The 13,793-nt window shown below is 42.3% G+C and overlaps 1 protein-coding gene across 4 annotated transcripts in view; it reads right to left on the minus strand.

The window, feature by feature from the left end:
• Nucleotides 1-1,840: 1,840 nt before the first annotated feature.
• ZBTB7C (zinc finger and BTB domain containing 7C) overlaps nucleotides 1,841-13,793 on the minus strand; it is a 69,790-nt gene continuing 57,837 nt past the window's right edge. For all 4 annotated transcript variants that reach the window (XM_069746594.1, XM_069746611.1, XM_069746619.1 and 1 more), the window contains one exon: nucleotides 1,841-5,507. In XM_069746594.1, coding sequence (XP_069602695.1) covers nucleotides 4,895-5,507 — 613 coding nt within the window. In that variant the 3' untranslated portion in view covers nucleotides 1,841-4,894. The remainder of the gene's footprint in view (nucleotides 5,508-13,793) is intronic.

Genomic DNA, 13,793 nt, shown 5'->3' on the forward strand with positions numbered 1-13,793 from the left:
CAAGAAATAAAATCAGTTACCAAATGAGTAACAGAACCTATTTGAATTGGATTTTTTATAACATGTAGGTGAATATTCTTATAAAAATTTCTTTAAAAAGCTAGAGAGTATGTCCAAATGTTAATAGTGGTTTTTTCAGATGATTGCTGTAAATAATGATATGAGTATAAGATTATTGTATTCTCCAGATAAATTGTCAGTCTGCATGTAGATTATTATTATGTATTAGGTCACAGTCACATTTGTTTCACTTTGTTTTGTTGATTAAGTTCACGCTTTTGGATAACGCTTAGACGTCATATATCCTTTATAAGGAAATGACGTATTGTAATCTACTACCCGGACCCATCGAAGCACCTGTGTGTGCGAAACGGCCGTCGTCCGTGCTCCTATACCGCACCCTCTCCCATACCTGATGTCCTGACGGATGTAATTTCCATTTTTTCTTCAATAAAGATCACAATCTTCACAGCCAAGTCGGGGTGAGTGCCGCATTATTCTCTTCTTTTTTATTGCATACGGATCACTTGCTGGATTCTAATGCTGAGCACCATTACCCTTTATGATTGTGACGCCTGAATACACAGCTGCCCACTACTAGTCCTACTTGTTTGAAGACGTCTTAGCTCCAGTGCCGTTCTGTTCTATATTCTACTGCGTTTACTTTTATAACTTATACATTCACAAACAATTGCTCAATCTGATACTACTAAAGTCGCTTCCATTTGGAGGGTACTGTACCACCAAAAACTTGCTATCTCACATTTAGCGTGACCAATAAGTAAAATGATCTCTACTATGGTACTTGTGTAAAAACCATTATTTTATTAACAAAAATCACATAAAAGATGTAAAAAACAACCAATTACTACATGTGAAGAAGGGTACAAAATCCAAAAACAAGGGACTATACTGCCATAGGTTATTTCAAAAATCAGGCTGACCAATAGCAAGAATGTTAAGCCATTTACCACTTATGAAAAGCCTAAATGTACTATAAGTTAGTGTATAACTATTATCTCTAGGTATACGTGGTGGTGAGATGTAGATGTTACTCTATAGAATTATACGGGTAAGTCAGTGCTTGTTCCCGTAATAATCTAACCACCAGTACACTACTGAAAAATGGCATGCATATAGTGGATAACATATGGTTAAAAATGTACTTTGCAGTCAGCCACGTGAAAATACCTCGGCGTCCCTCTGCCCCGACGCGCGTTTCGCAATGCTTCTTCGGGAGTACTTTTATAACTGTATAATCCTTTTTGATTACATTTTTGCCTAAGGCCACGTTCACATGTTCAGTATTTGGTCAGTATTTTACACCAGTATTTGTAAGACAAAACCAGGAGTGGGTGATAAATACAGAAGTGGTGATGTGTTTCTATTATACTTTTCCTGATTGTTCCACTCCTGGTTTTGGCTACAAATACTCATGTAAAACACTGAGCAAATACTGAATGCGTGAACGTGGCCTAATTAACAGCTCCTCGATGTTCTCCCCTCTGCTGCGGCGACTTTTCGCTGCTCAGTACAAGCTGCAGTCAGGCTGGGTGGGTAGAGACAGAAGACTCTGGACTCATGAGCTCTGTCCCTCTTTAGCTGGATTCATAAAATGCTCCTACTGATATCACAGCCATCCTTATAGAGTAAGTACATCGGCCTCATCAGGTCTAATAGCTATTAATAACGTGTGCTGTTTGGATTGTAGAATCTGGTGACAGATCCACTTTAAGATATCAAATCTCAAGAAAAATGAGTTCCACAGAGGACGACAGTGAGCGGATGACAAAGCTCCTCCTTAAAGTCTCCATGTAAGAATTGATACAAGGACAACAAATTAGAACAGAATCAGTATTTATTAAAAAGGGGAAAAAAAATCATAGAAATTAGGGAAAAGCCCGCACAAGATAATCTTAAGTAACTTTTAAAGGAACATGTTACCTAATTCGTTCTGCTCGAAATGCTGCAGTATTTCCGAGAAAACTGTCTGGAGAGAAACCTGTCAATCAAAGAGATTGGGGTGTGGAGAAGCTGCTGGGGACCTGCGTTGGTCAGGTCAGCAAAGATATAGTCCCAGAACGGCTCTTCAAAGTCTGATTTTTTCAGAAATGTTGCAGAGTTTCCGAGTAAAACAAACACGGCTGTAATAGCATAGCCAAACTTTGAGTCATGATTCGGACAGCATGAATCAGTTCCCTTTAAACAATAACTTGTATTTTGGACATTTTATCACCTTTCTCGGAAACCTTTCCTCGTGTTATCACCACCTAACTAATCACAGCCTGTTAATCTCATCTCTCCACCCCCTGTACAACCTCCAAGGGATCCCAGTGGAGATTATACAGGAACTTGTTTTCATGTGATCACCTCTCTTAATGATCACAGCCTCCTATTTGCTTACCCTTGGTAACCCTGAGAGAAAGGAAACAGGATCTTTTCTTCATGTTATCAGCCATTGCACCAAGTAGAAAGGTGATCTGGCATCTGATTGTCACATCTGGAGGGTGATTTTTTTTTCTAGTAAAGAGTGAGAAGATGAATATAATCTTCCCAAGGGCCTGATCAGACCAATTTGTAATTTCTATGACTTAGATGATTACTGGCCTCTTCACCTAGGAGATTTTTGGTGACTTTGGTTCTATGGATCAGGCTCAACCTTTCCCACCATGTTTTCATGAAAAAGTTCCTACCGTTTCATCTCTATGCATGTCTGTAGAAGCAGACATCAAATTCTCTGTAGTCTGAGCCCACAGTCATGTCCTTCCTCTATTCCAGTTCTTCTTCACACAAATTTGGTAGATTAATAGGAAGTCGAGAAGAGATGGAAGTGAGTGTGACCTCGAGATCTGACTACACAGGGTTTGTTGTCTGTTGCCATAGAGACTCATAAATCTGAATGCAAGCTGTAGTGGTCGTGTCAATTTTTCCAAAAAATGCATTGTACATAAGTGCTATATATTGGAGGATGATTCACTTCTGAAACAAATGTCCCACGAATGGAGGAAAATATATGCCTGCCCATCCAGACATGATCTCACTACCTGGAGAGGACAATCGGCAGGAGAAGTTGTGACCTGAAATGGGTTAAACATTTTTTTTTCTTTTTTTTTTTATAACTGGAAATATATTTTAATAATTTTATTTCCCTATATTCCTCACATTAAATTGGTGGTTCGATATCTACTGTATTGCGCCCTTTATAAATATCTATCTTACCGTAGTCACATTTGCAATTTGCTTTATTATAAAATTCCCTACTACTCTCCCTATACAGCTATTCCCTATAGCAGTCATATTTTTCTTTTCCTCCTGTGATGTTTCGTTTGAGGGGAGTGTCAAAACAGGGTATCACAGGAGGATGGCCCTGCAGTCACTTCTCCGCACCTTCCATCACTCTTCTGGAACAAGACATCATCGGCGGGCACTGCTGCGGTTATGTATCACGGTTTCGTAACTAACCCCCTGATGTCCTGTGTCGGCCGGGTGCTATATGAGTGGCCACACTTTGCGTCCCACATCTTCAGCAGTATTGTTAGCCCCTGCTATACACCCTGCTTCTGACACCGCCATCTCTTTCGCTGAAATGAGAAGTCATCAGGGTGCGGTGATGAAAGCAGGGTGAGTGATAGCAGTGCTTTCCTAAAGTTATCATCACCTCCCTCTAACATATAGTTATCAGGCGGCACTTCTGTCACTTACCCTACTTCTATCACCGCACCCTCCTGACATCTCATTTCAGGGAAAGACAGCATGTCACAAGCAGGGACTGTGGCAGAGACAGAAGTTCGGCGACGGCCACTGAAGATGTGGGCATCAGGGATGTAACTACAATAGGCGCTGGGGTTGCAATCGCATCCAGGCCCTAGAGACTAGGGGACCTAAAATGTATTTTTTTTTCCTCCATATAAGAGACTATTACTATTAAAGGCCTCTATTAGTTGAGGATTAGTTGGGGGCACGGTTGGAGAGCTTCAAGTTATGCCAGTGGCGAGTACCAAAGTTTAGAGCATTTCTCTTGCACCTCCCCTCCAACAACCCCTTCGAAACATGACACAATCAGTGAACGGCGATGAATAAAGCTGCGGAAAGTAACTGCGGCGCCATCCCCGGATGATGTCCTGTTTCGGGATGGTAATAGAAGAGACGGGAAGTGACTGCAGGGCCATTCTCCTGTGATGACGGAAGCTACACCTCTGGCCAGGGGCGTAACTAGTGGCAGAGGCAGCAGTCGCACCCGGACCTTAGGAGGCCCAAAGGCCACCAGTATTATAAGGGGCATGTGGTAGCAGTAGGACCCACTTATAGATTTGTATTGGGGCCTGAACACTTTAGTCTCTGCCGTCCATAGAAAACCCTCTTCCACAACACCTACCTGCAGCAACATGCGCCATTATTCTAAAGCCTTTGTATAGTTGTAAACCTGGAGGGTGGATTTAATACTCTACCCAATTTTAAAATAATTTTTTTGCTCTTTCAGAGCATGAATTACAAATTCAGGTCTTTACCAAGTGTCAAAAAGTTTACTACAAGAAGAAGTTTACATGCATAAATGAACTTTATACTCGTATATACATATAGTCACACTATACATATATATCGTGTCTGTGCTTCTTTGGAATGATTCGTCGACTGTCAGTTTCCATACAATTATATAGTTCTCATGGAAAAAAAAGGAAGAAAATATTCTACAAAGGATAAAATGGCGTGCATGTTGGTTTGTTGATGTGGACCAGCCACCTGGTCAATGCTAATGGCAGCCATTGCTTGTGTCCGAAGAGTGCAGCCAATCAAGAGCTGCACTTTAACCCCACGTCATTAGTAGATCGGTACACTATACAACATGGCCGCCTCCATGAAGTGGTGCCCCTTTTAAAGCCAATATTTTTTTTATCTAGTTACTAGTATCAGAAAGAGGAGCATGATTCAGTGTCATATTCCAAGGATCACCTGCTCCTACAAAGAACGGCTGAGGGGAGATATTCTCATTGTGCGCCAAAGAAAACGCGTAAAGTCTGTCCGACTCCAAACGCGTTCTCTCCAGGAGTTTTAGGTTAGAGTCTTCATATTGATTGTCCAATCCTTGTAAATTAAGAAGGTTTTTAGGTTCTTCAAGTAGATGTTTTGGGCTTGGCCCCGGTACACCAATGGTCCCATTAGGCCTGTGATTGCCACCGCTTTCTAGACCTGGTGGTATCATAGCAAAGGCCTCATCTTCAGGACAGTTGTTGTGGGCAAACAGTAGACTGGAGGTTCTCCAGTAGGCCGGCTTCCTGCCTCTTCTGGGCCTGGACATCCTACAGCTCTGTCTCTTGATGTGACGGTGGAGGTGGTCGGACCTGGTGAAGCTCTTGTAGCAGAACTCGCACTGGTACGGCCGGATTCCTGTGTGGATGCGCATGTGATTCTTGAGGTCGTAGTTATGGACAAATTTAGCATTGCAGTGGATGCACAAATATGGCCGCTCCCCGGTGTGTTTCCGCATGTGAATCTTCAGCTTATCCTGCCTGAAAGAATAAGATATTTGTTTATTTTCTTGCCTGACACGTATCATACAATTCCAAATTTACATCAAATCTAGCTCATATCTATTTACAGCACTGGTGTCACTAGCCACTGGCCCTGGCACGAGCCCTGGACTTTTTACCTATTGCCCTGAATCTCCAGTGAGCTCCATTTTGAACTTGTATAGGTGTCAACACGATGCCGATACAGTCCGATCATGTGGCAGTATAGAGAGCCATACACTCCCTGCCCAACCAGTCCTTGCTGGCGGCGGCGCAACTACATCACAGCATTGCGCCACCTGCGCAGACCCTCTCCCGTGAGCGGAGCTGAAGAAGACTCAGTTTCTGTGGATCATCGAGGGATGTGTTTAGTAGAGTATAAGCTTTATTTTTAGTGGAGGTTGTGGAAAAATGGTGGCAATACTCGAAATGGGACTCACTCAGGGGGCATTATTATTTGAACGGGGCAATCAGGGGGCATTATTATCTCAAGGAGCACGCAAAGCATTATTACTTGAGGGGGGCACTCACTTGAATGGGGAACTCAGAGGCCATTATGACTTTCATGGGGGCACGCATAGTATTTTTTACAAGTGGCCATTATTACTTGAAGTGGCACTCATGGATTATTTTTATTTTAGCAGGGCATTGAGTCAGCACACAGGAAACATTATTACTTTAAGGGGACGCTCGAGTCCCTATTATTTTCAAGGGAAATTATTAATTGAAGGGGGCACTGAAAGGCCATTATTGAATGGAGTTGTAGGTATACAGTGGTAGTATTGGTAATATATTTTGTTCTGTAGTGACCATTGTGTAGTGGTATTATTTGGCCCTTGTATAGTGGTCATTTTTGCTATTACTGGTCTCTGAAGATTGTGATATAGTATGTAGGTAATATTTAGCTTTTTTTATAGCAGCAGTTGTGCTATATCATAATTATATATGTATATTTTAAGTTCTGGGGGGGTGGGAGAGTATAAGGAGATAAAACACTTCAAACTTCATCTCTTTGGGACCCTAGCATCACCCTGATTTACAATATACGGTGTATAATGAGTAGCTAAGTTATTTTTTTTTAATGTGCCAAATAGATCATACAGTGTTCTAAAGAGATTTAGTTATAATTATTCCATTCCGAGCCGCATATTATCCAGGTATAGTTTCTATGGGGGCCTTGTTGTTGCAGTTTACATTTGTGACAACTAACATGGCCGCCTTTCAGCTCCCATAAGGGTTGTCACCCACTTTAACCCATAATCCTGAAGAACATGCCAAGACTGAACTTAATAACACAACTTCACCTGTGGCGCCCAGCAGCTTTATGTGGAGAGGGGGAACAGGGTCAATGGCTCTGAGTGCCAAAATCTATAGGGGTGCAAGATTTCACACCATTATGAAATGAGTTGTGTGCGGTAAGCACTACGTCTTCTTAGAGCGGCCTGCCCAGCATTGCCCCCCATGCAGAGCGCAGCAGTCAAGATGTCATCAGCTGTTACGCTCTGCAAAAGCAGCGGCTGAGATGACAAAGCTCTCAGGATACATACATGAGCTTTGTCATCCTGATTGCTGCCTATGCAGAGGGCAGCAGCTGATGGCAAATATATATCGACTGCTGCACTCTGCAAAAAACTTGCTTTGCCCTGGTTGCTGGGAATCCACTGTACGCCACTGGATGGGGTGTTCGAGATGAGCAGATCTGAGCTTACGGATGCGATGACCCCACTGGTCACTACCACTATGACATGTAGTGAATTTACTCTTTAACAGAAGCGATGCGATTTCTATAACATTTGAATCAGAAAGTTCTAAAAAAAAAAAGCAAGACGACATTACCTGTCTGTCATCTACATCCAGAATATAGTCGCCGACCACAATAAAGGCTTCATATGACCCAGCCGGTGATGGTAGACGGTCATTATGTGTGTCACCGATTACAGGGCAGATCAATAGGGAATGGATAGTAAAATTCCTTTAATTTTATTTTCCAGTAGGACATGAGAAAATATTCGGGATTACAGGGCAGAGGAATTTCCTGTTTGTTTTTGTCCATCTTCTGGTCTAGTGAAATTATTACATTTTATTGCTGGATTACCAGTCTTGATGGGTCAAGAAATCGATTCCCTTTAGTAAAGTACCAGTCGATTCAAGATGCCCAAACCACAGGCCACATGAAACAGAACCCGACTGCAAAACAGCCAGAAAACGTTCCAGATCTGGGGTAAAGATCTGTCTGGAGACCATGAGGAGAAATTGGACTGGTCTGGCTCCTCCTCTGGCCGGCCTTTCCTGGCATCACTCCAGATGATTGACAGCTCTCTCCTTATGTACACACATGGGAGACACCTGTCAATCAACTACAGCAATGTGAGGATTATTGCACTGTGTTTTCCCTAAAATGCCAAAACAATTCAGAGAAAAAACACCGGGCTGCAATCATGCATGGTTCAGGCGGCAAGTATCGACCGACAGATTCCTTTTTAATTATAGATTTCAGTCTGTGTGTAATACGTCTTTCCTAACTTTCCTGATTCTGGCACCATACAGACTTGGGGACTCTGTGTATATTTAAGGCATACCTCCCAACTTTTGAAGAAGGTGAAGAGGGACAAAGGTAGCGGTGCGCGCAGCGCACCACGGCAATTTTTTGACCACGCCTTGACCACACCCATTTACAACTAGACAGACCCATATCCACGCCCCAACCACACCCATTTAGCACTGCTGATCACACTGTTTCATAAACAATAATTATAAACAGAAAAAAATATGGCCACACAGTGCTCCATAATGTATAATGGCCACACAGTGCTCCATACTGTATAATTGCCACACATGATGCTCCATACTGTATAATGGCCCCACATGATGCTCCATACTGTATAATGGCCACACATAATGCTCCATAATGTATAATGGCCACACAGTGCTCCATACTGTATAAAGGCCACACATGATGCTCCATACTGTATAATGGCCACACAGTGCTCCATACTGTATAATTGCCACACATGATGCTCCATACTGTATAATGGCCACACATGATGCTCCATAAGGTATAATGGCCCCACATGATGCTCCATACTGTATAATGGCCGCACATGATGCTCCATACTGTATAATGGCCACACATTGCTCCATACTGTATAATGGCCCCACATGATGCTCCATACTGTATAATGGCCGCACATGATGCTCCATACTGTATAATGGCCACACATGATGCTCCATACTGTATAATGGCCACACAGTGCTCCATAATGCATAATGGCCCCACATGATGCTCCATACTGTATAATGGCCACACAGTGCTCCATAATGTATAATGGCCCCACATGATGCTCCATACTGTATAATGGCCCCACAAGGTGCTGCATACAATATAATGGCCACACAGTGCTCCATACTGTATAATGGCCCCACAGTGCTCCATACTGTATAATGCAAATTTGCCAGGAGCCCCAAAATCCTCCTGAAATCTCACAGAAAATACTTGCAGCACTTTCAAAGAAAGACTGAAAAGACAAGAAGGGGGTGTGGGCAATTTATGAAGAAGACATGGCCAGAAAATGCCCAATTCTGAAAAGTTTGAAAGAATGCATTCATGGCATATCCAGAGGACATGTATCTCCAGCATGGTGGTCTGATGAGGTGCCCAGTGCATCCAGACAAAGAATGAATGGACAGGTGACGATACTCATCTCCGGCTCTCAACAAGTGCAGCCATTTGCACTAAATTTATTATGTGTGGAATATCTATGCTGTCACGGGGTTACCCCAACAGTGTGGAGCCAGAAGACCAGCGCTGAAAAGAAGCACTTCTCCTTCATTTTAAATGTGTTTATTCGGCCATGTTGGAAATCCCTGTGTTCACAGTTGCTCGGTTAGCCACTCCTTTTCCCTTTATAATCTGGGCTCTGATTCTAATCCTTGCCAGAGCTAGCGTTTGCTGCATGGCTAATGGTGGGAGAGGAGCACATATGAGAAGGAGAGTTGAGGAGTTATCAGTGACTGTTGCTTGGTTTGTATGCGTGGTAATTCCTTATACTCCTCTATTTTTGTTTATTCCCGTACCTCCGCACCCCGGTGCATTCCTCTGTTACATGTGAGTGAATATTTTGGATGTCTAGAGTTTTGTGTTAACCTTTGTTTGTGTTGCCTTGTTTGTTGTGTTGGAGTACTACGGTGCACAGTAGCGCCTCCTTTTCCCTGTGTGGGGAAAGAGAACATACAGAGGTCTAACAAGAGATAAGGCAAGGGTGGAGGCCCCGACATCTTCCCCAATCAGTAGTATCCCGGGGAGTAGGGTGCCCCCTAGTCTTAAGGACAGGGAAGGAGCCCCTGGTGCTGGGTCACCCGACTGTGACATATGCTATGAGGAAGTGTAGGTTTGTGCCAAAATGTGGTCTATAAATTTATCAAGCCACCAGAAAAGTTGCAAATTTTATGTTCTGCTCACACCAAAAGCTGCGGCTTTATAAATATATACAAGGTGTAAAATGATATAAGCTATGTGCTAATATGGTTGGCTGGCACATGAGTCCATGTTTCGGATCATGCACCTGATGGAGACCATATATATGTATCAGAGGAGTATGCGCAGTCCAGAACTGTAGAGTGTGAGGACTTCTATCAGGGCATTCGGCAGCACATCCCTCCTGTGTTTTCGGTATAGACTGTGCAGCATGAAATCATGCTTTATGGCAGCTGCAATTAATGCGAGCAATGTCCTAGATTATCATAGTCTCCAGAATGTATAGGTGTACAGCCTCTCCCAAGAGATTAGGGAGAGACAGGGGAGTTGCATACATGATCTTACCTCCATTTATATTATTACTTTTTTTAGTTTATCTAGTCCTCCCACCATAAAAAATAGCTGCCATCCTTTGTTCCACCCCCTTAATGTTAATGAGATGACTCCGCTTATTTTGTCATGGTCTACACAGCAAAGCTGACAAGTGAGCTAAAGAAGAAAAGCGATGTAGTTGTGGCATTTTAACTCTTAAAGGAGTGGTCTCATGTTCTTTGTTCAGGAGCACAACACTACTCAACCTCCCAGTCTCCTGCTTCCCGGGGGCAGTACACTACTGAAGATTGACCTCCTGAATTGTGCTTTCTCGCATGCTGCTAACAGAGGTAGAATTGGAGGAGCTCAGGGGCACGGAAGCTGCCCAGATCCAGCGACATGGCCTGCTTCGGCATAGCACTTGGAAACTCTAAAGCAAAGAGCTTGTAAATGCTGTGCTTACAATATCAACTCCGCATCATTGAAATTGCATCACTAAGAAAGAAAAGTGCAGGAATGATAGAAATCACAGGAGGGATAGACAGGTTACTGATGAGCAAATGATGGAAAAATGGAAACAACATTTTCAATGTATTCTCTCTCATTGTCTTCAGTCTGGAGTATGAGTCACATGCAGAAATCCCGGCATTTACAGCCTCGACTGCAAGCAGTGAGGTTATTAATGGTCATTGGAGGCAGGTTCTGTGGCGCTGAATGCATTTGGGCAAATCATCAAAATCCACTGCTGGCAGCTCCTGTGTAATCACCGACCAATGACGTCCCAGACGTGCTCGATGGGAGACAAGTCCGGAGACGCTGCAGCCATGGAAGTGCATTTAGGCCATGAAGGCTGCTCACAGTAGCACCAACAACATGCGGCCTGGCGTTGTTGGGTTGAAAAATGGCTCTTGGGGCACTTTCGAGAAATGGCTGCACCACTGTTTCCATGATTGAGCCATTCTGTAGTGCTAGGGAAATAACAAGATTAAGGTGTTAGACAGTCTCTACACAAACTGTCAGAAGGTGTTTGCATCATATGGGGCTACAAAGCAAATGTCAGGGTACAGATGATGTCCACTGACCTCAGGATGTAGAGCAAGAATGCAATGGGGGCAGAAATGGGAGGTCTGTCCTTTTCAGCCATGAGTCCCGCTTTTGTCTTGGACACAATGATGGCTGGAGATTGATCTGGAGACCACATGGGCAATGCCATGAAGAGGTAACATCACACCGGTCCTACTCCCAGGTAAATGGTCTGAGGTGGCATAATGTACTTAGCTGGATTCATGTTATTGCTTTTTACTGTGAGCAGCCTGCGTGGCTTAAACATGCTCCAATGGCTGCAGCGTCTCCAGACTTGTCTCCCATTAAGCATTCCTGGACATCATTGATCAGTGATTACACAGGAGCTGCCAGCAGTGGATCTTGATGATTTGCCCAAGCGCTTTCAGTGGCAGAACCTCCCGCAGATGACCATTGATAGCAGCCGAGGCTGAAAGTGTCGGGATTTCTGCATGTGGCTTATACTCCAGATTTAATACAACAAGAAGTTTTAAAAGTTTTGTTTCCTTTTTTTTATCATTTGGATATAGCTAACCTCTCCATCCGGTTATTTCCATCAATGCATGACCCTTGGTGTTGCAATTTCAATGTTGAGGAGTGTATAATGAAAAGTTCTTTTATATACTGTGCCTGTTTTCAGATCTTAATATTGGTAAGAAATGGAATCGCAGAGACCCAATACATCACACTATTTGGGATGAAGCAATCCTCCATGGGCTAAACTGTATATATGAGTCCCATGAACCAATCCAGTGCTGAGGTCAATGTTAAGAGCTGGACACAAATCTCTTACCTTCCAGCGTCCTTGGTGTGACTTTTGATCAGCCAGTAGTGAAACGACGTCATGTCACAAAGATGACTGACACATTTAGCAAAATGTCACAAAAATCGAGCAAAAACAAAACAAAACTGCTGGTATATATAGGTTCTGGATACATCATTGCTTTTGCTCCTGTTTTTTGTCTTGTTTTGAACCTTTTTTTTCCATCCATTTTGTTATTTTTTTGTGCCTTTATTAAGTCTATAAACCTGTTGTTGTTTTTCGCTTGTTTTTCCGCTTTGTGACTGTAATTTAGCAATTACAGATGTTTTCGACTGATTCTTTATGAACAATTTTTTTAAAAATTGCAAAATTTGTTGCAACTTCTCTCCAGTCTCCCCCCGGCTTCTTTTTGAGTGCGTACATTTTTTGGCGCATTTGTACAACACTTTACAAAACGTGCAACTTTTTTTGCGCTGTAAAGTTTGCAAAAACCATTCAAGGCAGAAGAAAGACCATTTTTGACTCTACACAAAATATATGAACCACCTGTGCCGTTTTAAAGAATTTGTCCCTAAAACGAGCAACTAATACCAAAAGACAATAAAAAGGAAAGGGTCTTAAAAAAAAAAATGCAAATAATGAATCTTGATCCTAAGGGCACTCCAAGGGGGAGGGAGACCGGAATACATTTTCACCCCAAATTTTGAAAGTTTTCGGAAAAAAAAAGCCCAAAGTCACGAAAAAAAATAGTCAATTTAAAAAGTGAACTAAGAAAATAGGCTGAAATTAAGGGTATGTGCACACGTCAGGATTTTTTCCTGACCAAATCCTGAGAATTCTGCCAGAAATCCGCGTTTTTTTTGGCGCAGATTTCTCGCGGAAATTGTGCGTTTTTTGCGCGGATTTTGCGCGGATTTTTTGCGGAATTCTTGCGGATTTTTTTTTTTCCCGGAATGTCATTTTGGCTTAGAAATCTGCAAAAATTCCGGAAAAAGATAGAGCATGTCCGGATTTTTAGCGGTAAGCGTTTTTTTTGCGGAAAAAAACGCTTACATCTGCACAAAAAATCCGGAATGCATTCTAAATGATAGGATGCATAATTTTAGCGTTTTTAATGCGGAATTATAGCGTTTTTATAGCGAAATTCCGCAAAAAAAACGCTAAAAATCCTGACGTGTGCACATACCCTAAAAGAAGAATTACCGTAGGCATAATTGAAAAACAGGAGTAAAAACCTGAAAACTTAAAGGAGAAAATGTAAATTAATTGGTTATGTTATATTACTTTAAAAAATAAGAGGCAAAGGATTTATCGGGGACAAAAAGCTAACCAAAATGCACAACAGTAAAAAAAAAAAAAAAAAAAAAAAAAAAAGTTTGGAAACAATACATTAGTTGACCACTAGATGGCACTAGTTCTTTGCTGACTGTATATGTGCTTCTGCTGCCCCTGTATACATGGGAATTGCTGAACTTTCTAAATTAATTCTCAAAACTGACCTTGAGATGTGTGACTGTTGTTTAAAGGTACGGATCTAATTATTTATTAGCTCCATACCCCATCAGATAAAGGAAAATACAATACAAGAATGAAGAATGTTTCCCGTTTCTATAAAATGCTACTTGCATACTTTACCCCCTCCAAGCTGTGATGCCCCCGATCAGCTAAATTTTAT

This window comes from Ranitomeya imitator, chromosome 1 (assembly GCF_032444005.1).
Source record: "Ranitomeya imitator isolate aRanImi1 chromosome 1, aRanImi1.pri, whole genome shotgun sequence".
Lineage (NCBI taxonomy): Eukaryota > Metazoa > Chordata > Amphibia > Anura > Dendrobatidae > Ranitomeya > Ranitomeya imitator.